The sequence below is a fragment of the Oncorhynchus mykiss genome, chromosome 5 (genome assembly GCF_013265735.2).
Source record: "Oncorhynchus mykiss isolate Arlee chromosome 5, USDA_OmykA_1.1, whole genome shotgun sequence".
Classification (NCBI taxonomy): domain Eukaryota; kingdom Metazoa; phylum Chordata; class Actinopteri; order Salmoniformes; family Salmonidae; genus Oncorhynchus; species Oncorhynchus mykiss.
The window spans coordinates 91,632,434-91,651,826 of record NC_048569.1 but is presented as its reverse complement, the minus strand read 5'-3'; the positions used below and the strand labels follow the sequence as shown (position 1 = coordinate 91,651,826).

General features: G+C 39.6%; 1 protein-coding gene across 7 annotated transcripts in view; it reads right to left on the bottom strand.

Moving 5' to 3' along the window:
• ptprc (protein tyrosine phosphatase receptor type C) overlaps positions 1–18,642 on the bottom strand; it is a 27,033-nt gene extending 8,391 nt beyond the window's left edge. The window contains exons 1-19 of one of the 7 annotated variants that reach the window (XM_036978768.1): positions 18,510–18,642; positions 18,306–18,409; positions 7,234–7,257; positions 6,856–6,984; positions 6,479–6,541; positions 6,207–6,335; positions 5,624–6,112; positions 5,384–5,413; positions 5,033–5,269; positions 4,483–4,701; positions 2,759–2,884; positions 2,543–2,665; positions 2,262–2,399; positions 1,842–1,988; positions 1,357–1,568; positions 999–1,059; positions 625–733; positions 371–405; positions 32–141 (exon numbers count right to left, since the gene is read on the bottom strand). In XM_036978768.1, the coding sequence (XP_036834663.1) occupies positions 32–141; positions 371–405; positions 625–733; positions 999–1,059; positions 1,357–1,568; positions 1,842–1,988; positions 2,262–2,399; positions 2,543–2,665; positions 2,759–2,884; positions 4,483–4,701; positions 5,033–5,269; positions 5,384–5,413; positions 5,624–6,112; positions 6,207–6,335; positions 6,479–6,541; positions 6,856–6,984; positions 7,234–7,257; positions 18,306–18,369 (2,445 nt within the window). In that variant the 5' untranslated portion in view covers positions 18,370–18,409; positions 18,510–18,642. Of the gene's footprint in view, positions 1–31; positions 142–370; positions 406–624; positions 734–998; positions 1,060–1,356; positions 1,569–1,841; positions 1,989–2,261; positions 2,400–2,542; positions 2,666–2,758; positions 2,885–4,482; positions 4,702–5,032; positions 5,270–5,383; positions 5,414–5,623; positions 6,113–6,206; positions 6,336–6,478; positions 6,542–6,855; positions 6,985–7,233; positions 7,258–18,305 lie in introns of all 7 variants that reach the window. The other 6 variants (XM_036978767.1, XM_036978772.1, XM_036978770.1 and 3 more) reach the window with 6 other exon arrangements.
• Positions 18,643–19,393: the final 751 nt, after the last annotated feature.

The window sequence follows — 19,393 nt, the reverse complement described above, 5'->3', positions numbered from 1 at the left end:
GGCCAGGAGGTTGTGGGATTCTAACATTCACCTGAAACTCCTGAAGGAAAAGACGTCCCTCATCGGCGATTTTCCTCTTGTAGGCGTCCAGAAGCACCTCAGATCCGATTGGCTCCACGTTCAGCAGGTTCTCCTCATCACCTAGGAAACACCAATCATCATACAGGAACAGGAGGAGATTGTATCTTTTTGAAAGGTTTTCATGGAGAGAGTTCAAAGGGTAGAAGAGTCTATAGTCTTGCAACAGTCATAGGACATCTACTCATTAAATTGATGGAGTTCAGCAAGCGTGTGTCCCTATGCACTTAAAGTAGATGGCTCTGTTTAAGAGCGTCTCAATCTGATCAAATTGGAAGAAATATTCACTTACTTGGCTGAATCAGCTCAATCTGTTCATCATTGTTGCTGTGGAACAAACAGTAATATCAGAGGATAGCAGATCTACTGTACGGTTGAATACCATCCTCTACCATATAATCTACAGCACTAAATAGCCAAACTAGAATGGATCTAACAAAGCTACTACTTACACAGCTACCTCTTCAAATACAATCTGAAGGTAATCTGAAGCCTACTGTAGCATTTAGAGACTTCCTGTCCGACAGGGACTGACTAAATACTAACTTGGACTTCTTGCGCTGCAGGATGTAGATCTTGTAGAGAACGAAGAGGAGAGCCAGAGACGTCAGGATGATGAGGAACACAAGGAACCCAATCACAGCTTTGTCATTGTCTGAAAACAGATGAGAAGAGTGGTAAAGGGACATTTACACAACAATGTAATAGCAACACTGAATGCTGTTTAGCCTACCATGAATGGAGGGAGGAGGAGGGATAAATGGCTACTTGTTCATACAGTTCATCAAAGTCATATTATTTTGTTAATTGGAGTCAGAGAAAGGTAATATTCATACAAAGTGTATCATTTTAATCAGCCTGACTTGAATATATTTATTGCAGGCTTCTGCATAAGATTCTGTACATGTAAAACTACTTACAGCGAGTAGTAATTTGTGTTTCTATTTGTTTACTCTCGTATTTCCCATTGAATGCAACGATCTGAAAAAATAAGACATTCATATATGATCCATGCACCACAATAGTTCCTGGTCCCCACAAACCCACTGGGTTAACAGGAACGCACAATAATCGAGCCAATACTCTCGTTAATGATCATCCTGACTATGTGAACACATTACCTGAGAGACATACTGGTGAAACACCATTTCTACATCTTCTGTTTAACTCATCTACATACAGTACATAGAGCATTTCATTCAGCAGTATCTAATGCCACGATATATTACAGCAGAGTCAATACATTAGGTTTTACTGTATGAATGTTGAATAACGTACCTGAACTGTGTAGTCTGTTAAATAGCTGAGGTCCGCAAATGTAAAATTGCATTTTTTATGTTTTTGTTGTTTTGTCTCAGACCCAGTGATCGTTGCAATGTACCACTTCTCTTTTCCCTTCCACTGAACTGGCTTTAATTCCTCACATGTAATGGTAAAAGCATTGTTCTGAGTATAAGTCAAACTCGGTTTTCCCCCCACCTCATCAGGTACTGTCAAACACAAACATAGGCAACAGATTACATTATGGTCATCCTGTTCACAGATCCCAACAGATGTGAAGCAGTTATTTCATATAGGCCTGTTGTGAACTGCATTCTTCCACTTCATATTCTATGATCATTTACTACGGTTCAGAAACATTTTTACTCAGCACCCTTCACTTAAACATCTGCATCGTGTAAAGATTGCTGCAGTATGTTAAAAATCATCATATTGCTATATATTGTGAATGAAATGATATATGCAACGTATGTCACACTTACCTCCAGGTGCAGTTAGGATTGTCTCAGGCACATTTGGGAATGTATCGTAGCTCATGTATTTGTACCATAGCTCAATTGAACAGATATAATTTGTGAACGGCTGCAATTTATTAAAATCATAATGTAATTCATCCGTTTTGTAACAAGCTGAAAAATGGATGAAAAAGGAGTCAAAGCTTGATCTGAAATTCTTATCAATTAGTTATTTGTTTTAAATATATATATATAAATGATCTCATCTCCCACCTGAGGCAACTGCTTATTCTACAAGCTGCCAGGGACATACAATTGTAAAGGCAACCACATCTTTAGGAAAACATACATACCTGTGTTTTCCATAGGGACATATCATTAAAATAAGGTTAATTTGTTTGGTGGGTAAAATAATTACTTAAAATGTCTCTGAAAATTGTAGCTTACCTTTAACTTCAGTCTCAATTCTACAGGAAACGCAGGAGTGAAATAGCTTAAGATCTTTGGGGCAGTTAATGCTGTCATTGGTCCATTTAAGGCTTATGGAGGTGTTTGTGTTTGTAGACGTTTTGGTAATGTCCACTTCTACGGAGTGAAATATAAGAATAATATGATCATAGTGATACTGAAATAAATGCATGTTATGTCTTGTTATAGGCTATTTTCAGTATTCAAATGTTTAAGTCGATGGAGAGTTTATCTTAAAAAATGTTTGTATAATAACTTACTACACTTGATTTCAACGTCAATGGACTTGGTATTGATGACTTTACTGTTGTGAGTAATCTTTCCACTACAGTTGTATTTCTGAAAGGGTTCCAAATCATCCAAGTTGATAGACCCGCTGTTTCCTGGGACAAAAACAAGAATATTAGTGATTCCTTTGAAAAAATAAATTGTTATCATATGTAAATTCGTATGAAATGTGGAAACATTATTTTTACCTTCACAGGTGTAATGAATGTCCAGATCTTTAGGGCTACAGTTTTTTGGCTTGTTTTTCCATACTATTTCAACAGGGAGTACATTTTTGAATTCCAGATTGGGAGAATGTTTGACTGCAGAATATTCTGTTTCAAAATAGGAAAGATTTAATTATAGCCATGCACAAAAGAGTCAAATTAGTGATACTGGTTAACAAATTATGGTTTATCAGCAGCCGTGTAAAATGTGGCCACAGCCTTTGATATTTTACTTGATTAGGATCTCTTTTAGTCCTCATTTGGACTAATCTTATAAGAGTATACAGTGCATTTGGAAAGTGTTCAGACACCTTCCCTTTTCCACAAGTTGTTATGTTCCAGCATTATTCTCAAATGTATTAAATAAATACAAATCCTGACCAATCTACAAACAATAACCCATAATGACAAAGCGAAAACAAGTTTTTATAAATGTTTGCACATTAATTATAAGTATTCAGACCCTTTGCTATGAGTCTCAAAATTGAACTCAGGTGCATCCTGTTTCCATTGATCAATCCTTGAGATGTTTCTACAACTTGATTGGAGTCCACCTGTGGTAAATTCAATTGATTGGACATGATTTGGAAATGCACACACCTGTCTATATAAGGTGCCACAGTTGACAGTGCATGTCAGAGCAAAAACCAAGCCGTGATGTTGAAAGAATTGTCCGTAGAGCTCAGAGACAGGATTGTGTCAAGGCACTGGGGGAGGGTACTAAAACATTTCTGCAGCATTGAAGGTCCCCAAGAACACAGTGGCCTCCATCATTCTTAAATGGAAGAAGTTTGGAACCACCAAGATTCCAAGAGCTGGCCGCACGGGGGAGAAAGACCTTGGTCAGAGAGGTGACCAAGAACCCGATGGTCACTATGACAGAGTTCTAGAGTTCCTCTTTGGAGATGGGAGAACCTTCCAGAAGGACAACCATCTCTGCAGCACTCCACCAATCAGGCCTTTATGGTAGAGTGGCCAGACGGAAGCCACTCCTCAGTGAAAGGCACATGACAGCCCACTTGGAGTTTGCCAAAAGCCACCTAAAGGACTCTCAGACCATGAGAAACAAGATTATCTGGTCTGATGAAACCAAGATTGAACTCTTTGGCCTGAATGACAAGCGTCACGTCTGGAAGAAACTAGGCACCATCCCTACGGTGAAGCATGCTGGTGGCAGCATCATGCTCTGGGGATGTTTTTCAGCAGCAGGGACTGGGAGACTAGTCGGGATCGAGGGAAAGATTAATGGAGCAAAGTACAGATAGATCCTTGATGAAAACCTGCTCCAGAACGCTCAGGACCTCAAACTGGGGCCGTTGTCCAACAGGACAATAAGAGCACACAGCCAAGACAAAGCAGGAGTGGATTCGGGACAATGTCCTTGAGTTGCCCAGCCAGAGCCCGGACTTGAACACGATTGACCATCTCTGGAAAGACCTGAAAATAGCTGTGCAGCTACACTCCCCATCCAACCTGACAAAGCTTGAGAGGATCTGCAGAGAAGAATGTGAGAAACTCCCCAAATAAAGGTGTGCCAAGCTTGTAGCGTCATATACTGTACTTTCCGAATGCACTGTACACTGTTGGTCAGGATTGTTTAAATAAAGGATAGCAGGTCATAGTGATTAAAAATGTCCTTTGCTGTTGAGTAATTCCCGTTTAACCTTTTAAATACTTTTCTTTCTGAGTATTTATAGTAATCTCACCTGCTGTTATTGGTATAGTTTTGCTGATGTTGACACTGCAATCTCCAGGCACAGCTACATTGGTTGTGAAGTTTGTGCAGAAATGTTCATCTAAAAGCTGAAAACAGTTGTCTTTGTCCCAGGTGATAACAGGACTGTTCCATTCAGCATCACTGATATCCCATTTCGTCACATAACACAAATATCCCGGCTTCGTGTTGGTGGAAAACTCTAGGTCATCTAAATTGTGCAAACATTTGTTAAAAGAAATATAGATTTTTAACAATTTTTCCAACATGTATTATTTTAGATAAGTATCATAGTCTACAGCTAGTTAACCACAAGTGATTTTACATAATAGTTATTATAAGTAAGTAATTTGTCATTGTATTGAGATTCAACCTAAAAAGATCCCTATATGTTACTACTAAACACAGTGACTGTTACATCCCACAATTTGTTTTCCTCCAAATCATTATTTAGCCACAGGATTTAATAAGGATTATTAGTTCATATGTAATTCACAAATAATACCTTATTAAACAGTGTATGCTCAGTGCCTTTGACATACCCATTTTCTCAGTCCTCAGAGTGCTATTTCCTTGGAGTTCACATTCAGGCTGAATCTTTGTAAAAGTGTAGTTCCTGCAAGGCTTCAATGATACCACAATAGTGGAGTTCACCGTTTGATGCTCAACAGTAATGTGTTTTCCTGATTCATCCTGGTACGATATGTTGTATGTGTCGGAGGTTGAGGCCTTTAAGTCAATCTGAAAGCCATAGATGACAGGCGTGACCGTGTATGTACCTATAAGATTAAATGAAAAGATTGATCATTATTTATTAATTTATTTATTCAGGTGAACTATCCCTATCATGCACAGTCTTAGAATGCATCTCAAACCAAGGAATTGGAACTCACACTTTGGCGGTGTTGGTTTAGTCTGGCTGCCTGAAAGACGGAACAGACAGGTGAGAATCCACGAGGACAACGTTACATTACAACATCACAACAATCCATTACAACATCACAACATTCCATTAAAGCATCACAACATTCCATTACAACATCACAACATTCCATTACAACATCACAACAGTAGGAGAAACATGATCTACTATCAATGGACACAACACAGCATCCCATGGAGGAGAGGCCAACCTGTGGGGATAGCTGTAGTGGAAGTCAGGGTGCTTGCAGGTGAGGTTTGGTTGTGGATGGGTGGAGTGCTTGTAGGCAAAGATGGAGAGGTCGAGTTGTTTGTAGGCAAAGTCTGGTTTTGAGAGGTGTTTGTAGGAAAGGCTTGGATTTGGTTGAGGGTGCTTGCAGGGTCAGATGTCTGGGTTTGGTTGAGGGTGCTTGCAGGGTCAGATGTCTGGGTTTGGTTGAGGGGGCTTGCAGGGTCAGATGTCTGGGTTTGGTTGAGGGTGCTTGCAGGGTCAGATGTCTGGGTTTGGTTGAGGGTGCTTGCAGGGTCAGATGTCTGGGTTTGGTTGAGGGTGCTTGCAGGGTCAGATGTCTGGGTTTGGTTGAGGGTGCTTGCTGGGTCAAATGTCTGGGTTTGGTTGAGGGTGCTTGCAGGGTCAGATGTCTGGGTTTGGTTGAGGGTGCTTGCAGGGTAAGAAGTGCTTGTGCTCGAGTCGCCAGTTGCTATAAAATAGAGAACGACACACTTTTGATGTGAGACAGAAACAGCACATTTTACAGCATTAACAGACGTTATAATGGAGGAGGTATACATTACCGTTGGAGAGGGTAGCTTGGCTTGATGCCTGAGTGATGATGTTTGAGGTGGGGGTAAGCGAACTGAGTGAAGGTGAGAGGGTGGTAGTGGTCGTCGTGGTGATGGTGATGGTGTTTGGAAGTAAGGGGCCTGATACAAATCATCTCAGTTAGAGAGAGAAATCACAATAAATAACAAAATAAATGTAAAAAATGATGTGATCAGCTCCTGGTAATGGAGCTGATCAACAGATCCAGCATGACTCTCTGAGAGATTCTGCTTTGCAGGTTTACCTGTGGAGTCGTTTGCATTCTTGGTGGATTGTGTGGGTGAAGTACTGGAGGTGTTGCTTTTGTCTGTGGATAAAAGTGACAGAGTGAGTGCTGCAAGTTTCTGTTGGGGAGAGTTGAGGCAGGAGAGAAGTGAGTGGATAGTTGGTTGGTTGGTTGGTTGGTTGGTTGACTGATAGAGGCTCAAAACTACAATGCTCTTGTTCTTATTCTGAACTTACCAAACCATGTTTCGTCCGTGACATAGACAGTGTGTTCAAAATCACCACAACTGACATTTCACAACTAACACTCTGACTTCATTTTAGAGAGAGAAATCAAACATATCACTGATGTAAACGGGGGTCGCCTACACCCGGACACTCCAGTGTAGTATTTACCTTGCTCATTTATGGGTGGAGGAGTGGTTGAGATGGATGCTGTCTGAGAGTTTAAAGGTGTGATGGGAATGCTTGTGGGTTTGTTGGTGATGGCTACTGTTCCTGGTGGGGGTATTGTTGTTGTGGAGCCTTGGATGAGAGAGTGAGAGTGAGAGTGAGAGGCTGAGATGAAGATTTTACCCCATAGAGCTAAATGTAGAAGCATAGGATCTCTATGGGGTTGACCAACTTTGGAGCTGGACACCTTGTTGCTGCCTCTGAGCATTAATGTGAATAGCATCTGCAATCATGCAACGGTCACCTTCAGATGTGGACAAATCATGACTGATTCTGGGGGATAAAGACATGAATTAGAGAATAATTTTAAGACCAACTGACCTTCCGAAGTTTTATCCCCGTCACCTATAAAATGAAGAGAAGAGAATTATGGTTTTGTCATTGTCACTTTTACATTCACACATTTATATCATCATCAAGGTCTTATGGCCAACATTACTATCTAACATCACATCAATCTGAAAACGTATTTATCTGAAATGAACTGCTATAAACATCGACCAACATTGTATTTGGTCAGATTTATCAAGCACATAACTTCCTCCAAGGCTTTACCCTGTATATCACAGGAGGCTGCTGAGCAGAGAACGGCTAGAAAATGGAATGGAAGCTCTGTGTTTGATGAATTGCTGCTGCTCCAGTTTCAACTGTTCTGCCTTATTATTATTCGACCATGCTGGTCATTTATGAACATTTGAACATCTTGGCCATGTTCTGTTATAATCTCCACCCGGCACAGCCAGAAGAGGACTGGCCACCCCACATAGCCTGGTTCCTCTCTAGGTTTCTTCCTAGGTTTTGGCCTTTCTAGGGAGTTTTTCCTAGCCACCGTGCTTCTACACCTGCATTGCTTGCTGTTTGGGGTTTTAGGCTTGGTTTCTGTACAGCACTTTGAGATATCAGCTGATGTACGAAGGGCTATATAAATACATTTGATTTGATTTGATGAATTCGATACCATTCCGTTCCAACCGTTACTATGAATCCGTCCTCCCCAGTTAAGGTGGCACCAGCCTCCTGTGGTGTATATATTGACTTCCTTACTGCTCGTAGCTAGCCGGGGAGGAAAGGGCGTTGTTAGCAGTGGTGGTTTGTGTGTGAGTGTGAGTGTGGCATAACCTGGTAGCCATGGTAACTCGGAGCAGAGCGAACACTCTATTTCAGCATCCGACCACAGTTTCCTGCTTCTCATCAAGCCCAGAGATGAGAACCCAATCCCCTTTCTGTTCTACGAACAGCAATCGTTCATCTTCAGTTTTGTCCCAACTGCAGATGTACAGTATGATGTTTGACTATAATGCACACAGGTGTGAACGCACCAAGGCTCTTGACCATTTTAAAAAAAAATATATATATATATATATATATATTTGTTTTATTTATTTTAATTGTATTTTTTACATCACATGAGATAGGTATGGAATGTTCCAGACCCAATTACACCTTTAAGGTCTGGTCTACTTTAGATGATTTGTGCTGTTAACATTGTGCTGGATTTCCTGTAACCCAAACCCTGAGCTTCTAAGGCAAAATGCAAAAAGCAGCGACTTAAAATGTTTACTTCCTTATTTCAATACAATTAGGTTGTCACAATGTTTCAGCATACACTTGCTTTGGTTTGACCCGCTAGTATTTTCCTTCATAGGACTCATACAAAACGACACAAAAATGAAACAGAAAGAATGCTCTTAGAGCTATAGAACTATTCAACCCAAAATAAACTGCTATAACACTGTGTTTCTCTTCCATTTGAACAGAGACCTACAACAGAAAAGAGCACTTAGAGCTACAGAAGTATTCAACCCAAAATAAACTGCTATAACACTGTGTTTCTCTTCCATTTGAACAGAGACATACAACAGAAACGAGAATGTGACAGAGGCTGCTTGAACAATAATTAGACTTCAGGAAGTGTTTTTTTTTGTTGTTTTTGCTCAACTCTGGTTTCTGTGTTTTAGTGTTTCCAAGGGAGACGCTCCCTGCACTGCCATTTTACTGGTCCGCCCACCCAATGAAAACCTGGTCAGATGCTGCTGTTGTGACTGGCTGGGGATTCTTTTTGTTACTTTTTCACACTACTACACCTCTTCAGGATTGAAAGGTGTTACTCTCAGTTTGTGAATATGTAACTGAGGTAGTGGGTGAACCACCAGTAAGTCTGCTATCAAAGTTTGATTGCAGAAGTGAAATGTCTTCACACATCCAGTGTAGGTTGTTTGCAGTTGCGTTTGAGACAACAAAAAAATCGACCATCAAGAGGAAGCTACGCCTTTACTTATTAATGGAGAGCTGGTTGCTATGTACTTTGCATAGAGGCTTGTAGGGGTTCTGGTGGCTCGTTCTCATTAATGGCAAGATGGCCAAGTTGGGGTGTGATAACGTGATAAAGATGGCCAAGGTGGGGTGTGATAACGTGATAAAGATGGCCAAGGCGAGATGTGACGAAGGCTATCTACCCCAATCTCTCTCTCAAAATCTACATTTAATCCATTTTAAATTCAGGCTGAAACACCACTAAATGTTGAACAAATCAAATGATGTGAAACTTTCTTCAGGAAATATTCTCAGCCCTGTATATATAAATATATATACAGTGACTTCAGAAAGTTTTCACACCCGTTGATTTGTTCCACATTTTATTGTGTTACAGCCTGAATTTAAAAATAATTAAATTGAGATTGAGAGTCAGTGGTCTACACACAATACCCCATAATGTCAAAGTGGAATATATCATTTTTGTTTTACAAATTAATAAAAAATGAAACATTTAAAATGTCTTTACTGAATGAGTATTCAACCACTTTGTTATGGCAAGCCTAAATATATTCAGGAGTTAAAATGTGTTAAACAAATCACATAATAAGTTGCATGGACTGGCCTCCCGGGTGGCGCAGTGGTTAAGGGCGCTGTCCTGCAGCATCAGAGTCCCTTGGTTCGCGCCCAGGCTCTCTCGTAACCGGCCGCGACCGGGAGGACCGTGGGGCGACGCACAATTGGCCTAGCGTCATCCGGGTTAGGGAGGGATTGGTCGGTAGGGATCTCCTTGTCTCATCGCGACTCCTGTGGCGGGCCGGGCGCAGTGCGCGCTAGCCAAGGTTGCCAGGTGCACGGTGTAGCCTCCGACACATTGGTGCGGTTGGATGCGCGCTGTGTTAAGAAGCAGTACGGCTAGTTGGGTTGTGTATCGGAGGACGCATGACATTCAGCCTTCGTCTCTCCCGAGCCCGTACGGGAGTTGTGAGACAAGATAGTAGCTACTACAACAATTGGATACCACGAAATTGGGGAGAAAAAAGGGGGTAAAAAAAAAATAAAATTGAATGGACTGTACAATAACGTTTAACATGACTTTTAAATGACTTCCTCATCTCTGTACCCCACCCATACAATGTCTCGCAAAGAAGGGCACCTAAATGCATTTTTAAAAAGCAGATATTGAATATCCCTTTGAGCATCCCTTTGAGCATCCCTTTGAGCATCCCTTTGAGCATATGAATTACACATTGGATGGTGTATCAATACACCCAGTCAATACAAATATAGTTGCCAGGGAGGAAGGAAACCTCTCAGGGATTTCACCATGAGGCCAATGGTGTCTTTAAAAAACTTTGTTTAATGATGAGATGGGAGAAAACTGAGGATGGATCAACAACATTGTAGTTACTCCACAATACTCACTCACCTTAATAATGACAGAGTGAAAAGATGGAAGCCTATACAGAATACAAATATTCCAAAACAATACAACAAGCACATCCTGTTTGCAATAAGGCACTAAAATAAAACTGCCAAAATGTGACAAAGAAATTTACTTTATGTCCTGAATAAAAAGTGTTATGTTTGGGGAAAATCCAATACAACACATCACCGAGTATGATCATGTTAAACGCTATTATTGCACAGAGTGATTCCATGCAACTTATCAAGCAAATGTTTACTCCTGAACTTATTTAGGCTTGCCATAACAAATGAGTTGACTACTTTTTGACTGAGGACATTTCTGCATTTAATTTTTTATTAATTTGTAAAAATGTCAAAAAACACAATTCCACATTATGGGGTATTGTGTGTGAATACTTTCTGAAGGCACTATATACATATATATATATATATATATATATGCATATATAGTCATATATAGTATATATATATATATAGTCATATATAGTCATATATACTAGTCATATATATATATACAGTGCATTTGGAAAGTATTCAGACCCCTTACTTTTTCCACATTTTCTTACGTTGCTTTATTTCCTCATCAATCTACACAAAATATCCCATAATGACAAAGCAAAAACTGGTTTTTGGTAAGGTTTGAAAATGTATAAAAAAATAAAATAAACAGAAAATAAACAGACATACTTTATTTACATCAGTATTCATACCCTTTGATATGAGACTCCAAATTGAGCTCAGGCACATCCTGTTTCTATTGATCATGCTTTAGATGTTTCTACAACTTGATTAGAGTCCACCTGTGGTACATTCAATTGATTGGACATGATTTGGGAAGGCACACACCTGTCTATATAAGGTCCCACAGTTGACAGTGCATGTCACAGCAAAAACCAAGCCATGAGGTTGAAGGAATTGTCCGGAGAGCTCCGAGAGAGGATTGTGTCAAGGCACAGATCTGGGGGAGGGTACTAAAAAATGTCTGCATCGTTGAAGGTCCCCAAGAGCACAGTGGCCTCCATCATTCTTAAATGGAAGAAGTTTGGAACCACCAAGACTCTTCCTAGAGCTGGCCACCCGGCTAAACTGAGCAATAGGGGGAGAAAGAACATAGATCCTTGATGAAAACCAGCTCCAGAGCGCTCAGGGCCTCAGACTGGGGCGAAGGTTCACCTTCCAACAGGACAACAACCCTAGGAACACAGCCAATACAACGCAGGAGTGGCTTCGGGACAAGTCTTTGAATGTCCTTGAGTAGCTCAGCCCGAGCCTGGTCTTGAACCCTGAGCAGCAACGCTCTCCATCCAACCTGACAGAGCTTGAGAGGATCTGCAGAGAAGAATGGGAGAAACTCCCCAAATACAGGTGTGCCAAGCTTGTAGCGTCATTCCCAAGAAGACTTGGGGTTGTAATTGCTGCTAAAGGTGCTTCAACAAAGTACTGAGTAAAGGGTCTTGAATACTTATGTAAATTTGAAATTTTATTTTTTATACATGTGCAAACATAAAAAAAACTGTTTTTACTTGTCATTATGGGGTATTAATATACAGTGCCTTGCGAAAGTATTCGGCCCCCTTGAACTTTGCGACCTTTTGCCACATTTCAGGCTTCAAACATAAAGATATAAAACTGTATTGTTTTGTGAAGAATCAACAACAAGTGGGACACAATCATGAAGTGGAACAACATTTATTGGATATTTCAAACTTTTTTAACAAATCAAAAACTGAAAAATTGGGCGTTCAAAATTATTCAGCCCCTTTATTCAGCCCCTTTACTTTCAGTGCAGCAAACTCTCTTCAGAAGTTCAGTTAGGATCTCTGAATGATCCAATGTTGACCTAAATGACTAATGATGATAAATACAATCCACCTGTGTGTAATCAAGTCTCCGTATAAATGCACCTGCCCTGTGATAGTCTCAGAGGTCCGTTAAAAGCGCAGAGAGCATCATGAAGAACAAGGAACACACCAGGCAGGTCCGAGATACTGTTGTGAAGAAGTTTAAAGCCGGATTTGGATACAAAAAGATTTCCCAAGCTTTAAACATCCCAAGGAGCACTGTGCAAGCGATAATATTGAAATGGAAGGAGTATCAGACCACTGCAGATCTACCAAGACCTGGCCGTCCCTCTAAACTTTCAGCTCATACAAGGAGAAGACTGATCAGAGATGCAGCCAAGAGGCCCATGATCACTCTGGATGAACTGCAGAGATCTACAGCTGAGGTGGGAGACTCTGTCCATAGGACAACAATCAGTCGTATATTGCACAAATCTGGCCTTTATGGAAGAGTGGCAAGAAGAAAGCCATTTCTTAAAGATATCCATAAAAAGTGTTGTTTAAAGTTTGCCACAAGCCACCTGGGAGACACACCAAACATGTGGAAGCAGGTGCTCTGGTCAGATGAAACCAAAATTGAACTTTTTGGCAACAATGCAAAACGTTATGTTTGGCGTAAAAGCAACACAGCTGAACACACCATCCCCAATGTCAAACATGGTGGTGGCAGCATCATGGTTTGGGCCTGCTTTTCTTCAGCAGGGACAGGGAAGATGGTTAAAATTGATGGGAAGATGGATGGAGGCAAATACAGGACCATTCTGGAAGAAAACCTGATGGAGTCTGCAAAAGACCTGAGACTGGGACGGAGATTTGTCTTCCAACAAGACAATGATCCAAAACATAAAGCAAAATCTACAATGGAATGGTTCAAAAATAAACATATCCAGGTGTTAGAATGGCCAAGTCAAAGTCCAGACCTGAATCCAATCGAGAATCTGTGGAAAGAACTGAAAACTGCTGTTCACAAATGCTCTCCATCCAACCTCACTGAGCTCGAGCTGTTTTGCAAGGAGGAATGGGAAAAAATGTCAGTCTCTCGATGTGCAAAACTGATAGAGACATACCCCAAGCGACTTACATCTGTAATCGCAGCAAAAGGTGGCGCTACAAAGTATTAACTTAAGGGGGCTGAATAATTTTGCACGCCCAATTTTTCAGTTTTTGATTTGTTAAAAAAGTTTGAAATATCCAATAAATGTCGCTCCACTTCACGATTGTGTCCCACTTGTTGTTGATTCTTCACAAAAAAATACAGTTTTATATCTTTATGTTTGAAGCCTGAAATGTGGCAAAAGGTCGCAAAGTTCAAGGGGGCCGAATACTTTCGCAAGGCACTGTAGATTAATGAGAATAAAAAATAAAATAAACATTTAGAATAAGGCTGTAACGTAACAAAATGTGGAGAAAGTCAAGGGATCTGAATACTTTACAAATGCACTGTATGCTTCAGAACCCAAAAGTTGCTCGTCTTGATTGTTGACCAATGACCAGTCACCGGCATTGGCGCGCAAAGGTGAATGCGCATATCCTGATTAGTGACTAGAAATAACTTGTTTCATTTCCTCCAGATTTTCCTGGCAAACAGACTTGGCCTATGTTAATCATCCATCAGAAATACAGTTTATCAATCTACTACAGACTCATCTCTGCTAGAACATGGAACGTACTGTATAGATGGAAAGCCTGATGTATTGATTTGAACTTTTAGTTTTTTGTTTAATATTCACATTAATTTGCAATCTTCTGGTTTTAAAGAGCAACTATTTCAGTTTATCATTGAAGTCAAAGACAATTTTTTTCCCTTGGAGTTAAAACAAGACTATGGCTTTAAATGTGATATTGTACCTTGACTTTAAATGTGATATTGTACCTTGACTTTTTTTTTATTAAAACAGTATGTGATTGTATATTTTATTTTGCGATTTGATTGATCATTGTCATATTTCAGATGAGCCAAGTTAGTGACTCACAAGTTTTGTACCATTATTTTTGGGGGCGTTGAGGGTCAAAATGTCAGCAAGACCACTGGGATACATGATAATGGCAACAAATGGAGTTGGTTTGGATATAATAATTGATATAGTAATGGATATAGTAATGGATATAATAATGGATATAGTAATGGATAAAGTAATGGATATAGTAATAGATATAGTAATGGATAAAGTAATGGATTTAATAATTGATGTATTAATGTATATAATAATGGATATAATAATTGATATGGTAATGGATATAGTAATGGATCAATTTTTCTTGTTTTCATACAACATTTCATACATTTTTTCTTGTTTTCATACATCCATGGTAATGGATGTATTATTGGATATAGTAATAGATATAGTAATGGATAAAGTATTGAATATGATAATTGATATAGTAATGGATATAGTAATGGATATAATAATTGATATAGTAATGGATATAATAATTGATATAGTAATGGATATAGTAATGGATATAATAATTGATATAGTAATGGATATAGTAATGGATATAGTAATGGATATAATAATGGATATAGTAATGGATGTAATAATGGATGTAGTAATGGATATAGTAATGGATAAAGTAATGGATATAATAATGGATATAGTAATGGATATAGTAATGGATATAATAATGGATATAGTAATTTATATAGTAATGGATACAGTAATGGATTTAGTAATGGATATAATAATTGATATTGTAATGGATATAGTAATGGATATAATAATGGATATAGTAATGGATATAATAATTGATATGGTAATGGATATAACAATGGATATAGTAATGGATATAATAATGGATATAATAATTGATATGGTAATGGATGTAGTAATGGATATAATAATGGATATAATAATGGATATAGTAATGGATATAGTAATGGATATAGTAATAGATATAGTAATGGATATAATAATGGATATAATAATGGATATAGTAATGGATATAATAATTGATATGGTAATGGATATAACAATGGATATAGTAATGGATATAATAATGGATATAATAATTGATACGGTAATGGATGTAGTAATGGATATAATAATGGATATAATAATGGATATAATAATTGATATGTAATGGCTGTAGTAATGGATATAATAGTAATGGATACATTTTTCTTGTTTTTGCATTACACTACACCCCCCCCCCCCCCCCCCCCCCCCCCCCAAAAAAAGGTATATGCACAGCCTTGCTCTCTCTCTGTCTCTCTATAATTTACATTTACAGATAAGATGTTGTTCTGCTAAGCCTCATCCCCCTCTTCACCACATCCCCCTCTCCTTCCTGAAACGCTGTTTTAATCATACAGCTCTATGAACATTTCAACACCGCTTCTTCATTTCAAAGGCTTCTGCTTTTCTCTCGTCATTTTCTTAAGTTTCATCTCAGCCACCGCCGGGACACGCTTATTAGGCAGGAAGAGGCCATCGCCTATTGCGGAAGATTGACGAGGGTGAAATTTTCTGAGCTGTACTGATCAAGATGTACCTCCAACAACAATACATAAAACCTCACGTAATTCTGCCCCAAAACAATGACAGCTTTTTAGGTGGGCGTTGATGCCCTCCTGTGATAAGCAGTATCCACTTTGTCAAAGGTAGGGGCACAAAATATTTTGCTTGTCCACTGCCAGCGCGCTCCCACCACTCCCAGCGCGCCTCTCCAGGATGCTGTTGGAGAGATGCATCGCTGCAGAACTCCACCAACGTTCCGTCAAAAAAATTCTCTAACATAAATCATGTAGCAGACATTGACATCTACATATGCGGAAGAAAGAGTATGTGGCCTTTTCTGTAGCCTACAGGCTGGAGATAAAAATGGATGACAATGTAATGAGACAGACACGTTTTACATCAGGTTTCTCCAGATCAAATAGCCTAAAGTAAAGTACCCAATCAAATAAAAAATGTCATGTTAACAAACAACATATCCTAAAACCAAGACAGGTTAAAGTAAAATGGACAATATAGAATGGACAATCACAAGTTTCACCTCATTGTCATGATCAGTGGTTTCAAGTTTGTATCCTAAACATTTTTGACAATCTGAAAATAGCGAAAAAGAAAATACCTCTGCATTTCCCGCTGTGTAAACACATTGCAAATAGGCTCACGATAACCCCAGATAACGTTGGGTTGCTGATATTCATAGATTAAATAGCCAAATTGATTAGTTACAGGAATCAGGATTAATAAAGCCAACTCAACGGCCTGTTTTACAAAATTGTGGGCCTACCACATGGATGGGCATTCATAAAATCCCATCGTGGCCGACACGGTAGGCTACACCCCACTAAGCACGAGCCCTCTTTTTTTCTTATTTTTTTGTGCTTTAAAAACGGTAGGCTTACCACATAGATGGGCATTCATAAAATCCCATCGTGGCCGACACGGTAGGCTACACCCCACTAAGCACGAGCTCTCTTTTTTCTTATTTTTTTGTGCTTTAAAAACGGTAGGCTTACCACATAGATGGGCATTCATAAAATTGAATTTCAGGCCATACTGTAGGCTACACCTCAGTAAGCATGGGCCGACGCCTTTTGGAATTCTTTTTTTGGACCGGCCTGACTTCCACGTCCACGGACATTGATTTAGATTGGTCCACAGACCAAATCTAAATCAATAATGTTTGGTTCACATTTTGTACGGTCTGGACTAGTCTTGATTTGTCCCAAATAAATCAAGGCTATAAATGACATATTTTCAACGTTCATTCGGAATCAAAGCTGAGCCTGATTTCAACATCTGGGAAATACATATTTTCAACTGTCATTCAGAACCCAAATTAACCTGATTTCAACATCTTGAAAATATGTTTTTTTCAACATCCTGGAAAATATTTATTATAAACGTATGGAAAACACATCTTTTCACCTTTCATTCAGAACCTAAATTCAGCATCTGGAAAATATACATTTTAAATATATATTTTATTTTAATGTTGCTTACTGGGACTATTCTAGTTTTGCCGGTGCATTTTTTGGTCTCGCCTAGTGTGGCAGAACGGCAAGGACCGGCCCTGACCTCAGCTATAGCTTTACCAGGAAGTGCAGACAGGCCGCTCAAAATGGAACACGGAAGTGGTTGAGCTGTGATCTGTCTAAAAAGAACCCCACATCTGAACTCTGTGTGTCTTACTGCAGTTGGTAGAAGTACATTCTACATTCAGAACATTAACATGTATTGGAGATTCACGCTAAATATACACAAACAAGGGTGCACTTTTGCACACAGAGCAAGAGGTTTTGAATGTAGCATTGTTGCACAGTGAAAGGCAGGTATTAGCTTCAGAGTATTACTTAGATGTTAAGTCCCTGATCTAGATAGATATCCAATCACTGAATGCATTTTAGTGTATCAAGTTAAGAGTAAAAACTTGACTAATCACTAATCAGGTGTGTCCTTTCTCTGAGGGAAACATGAGGGGACCAACTCAGCAGACTCCTCTTTAAAAGCTAGTCCTCCAGGTGACGCCACCCAGACAGTTTTTAGAAGGACTTGACAATCTCAGAGTTACTCTATTCCAACTCACTTTTAATAGTTAAACCTAACAAAGTTATTTGAATGGTCTGAAAAATAAGTATACCATATCCTGCTTGAACCACAGCCCTTTATCCCTCTCTCAAACATGATTGATCCATTGTTAACATTAGAAATTCCTGAAGAAAAATGCCTCAAGTAAATTAGATTTGATCAACCTTATTAAATGCACCTCTTACACTCCTTGAGTGATCGCATCGGGCTACATTTTCTTAAACAATTCGATGTACTTTATTGGTGAATTTAGGCCCCACAGCCCTGTCACCATTAAAGGGATAACAGCCCTCCCATCAGCCCCATCCCATGGGTATCATACTGTACTTACATATGGCCAGCTCTATGAGCCCAGTACACAGCAGCAGGATCTTCAGTCCATAGAGACCTGCCATGTCCAGGAGCGACGATCACACTACCCAGAGACCATACGTCCTAAAGGTAACGCCAAAAGAAACTCTTACAAATTATCCGTCTTATTCTCAACAACAAAAAAACAAAAAAAAACGTTGAAATTGTGTGTATTTGTCTTTACGTATGTCTTCCCTCCAGTCTTATCAGCGGACACAGCTTCCTGAATGTGTTCCCCTAACCCTAAACCTCGCCTCTGGTCCCTCAGCGCTACGCGACAAGTGATGTCACAGCTAGCTGAGACTCTGTACTTTACCTTATTTTACAGGAAGTCCCATTTCATCTACGCCACACATCTCCTTCCCTCCACTTCTGATCTTTCCTCTGAGATGCACAACATCAGATACATACAAAATATATATGTTTGTTTAGTGTAGGCTGGCTTTAAGTGTGTTTAGACATTTAACTAATCTTCAGAGAAAGAGAGGGCATGGTCTCACAGTGAGGCATGGCTGATTTGTCCGTAAAAGTGTTAAACAAAAGGCTTTTTGAACTCACAAACAAGGATTACTTCCATATAACAGAGTTATAAGTGTTGAATAATATAGTTTGTCCTGTGTGGTTCAGTTGGTCTAGCGTGGTGCTTGCGATGCCAAGAGTCGTGGGTTCGATTCCCACCGGGGCCACACATACAAAATGTATGCACACATGACTGTAAGTTGCTTTGGATACAAGTGTCTGCCAAATGGTATATTAGTTTGTTCTGTGTGTTTTCACACAAAAGCAATTATTACTGATACATTATGTTTTTTACATTTCAACTCTGTTGGCCTGTTGTACATCTTCTGACAAGTGCTCTACTCTTTTGAAGTGACAGTCATCTTTGCTGAAAGTGTGGGGACTTTGGGGCCTGTGACACACCATGAAACCTGTAGTGGTTTCAGCATTTCGTCTCTTCATCTGACTCCTCCCCACTAGTTGAGAAGAAGAAGAGTATGCTCACATACTAGGCCTACATCGCTACTTCCTGTACTGGTCCCCCCCCCCCCCCCCCCCCCCCCCCCCCCC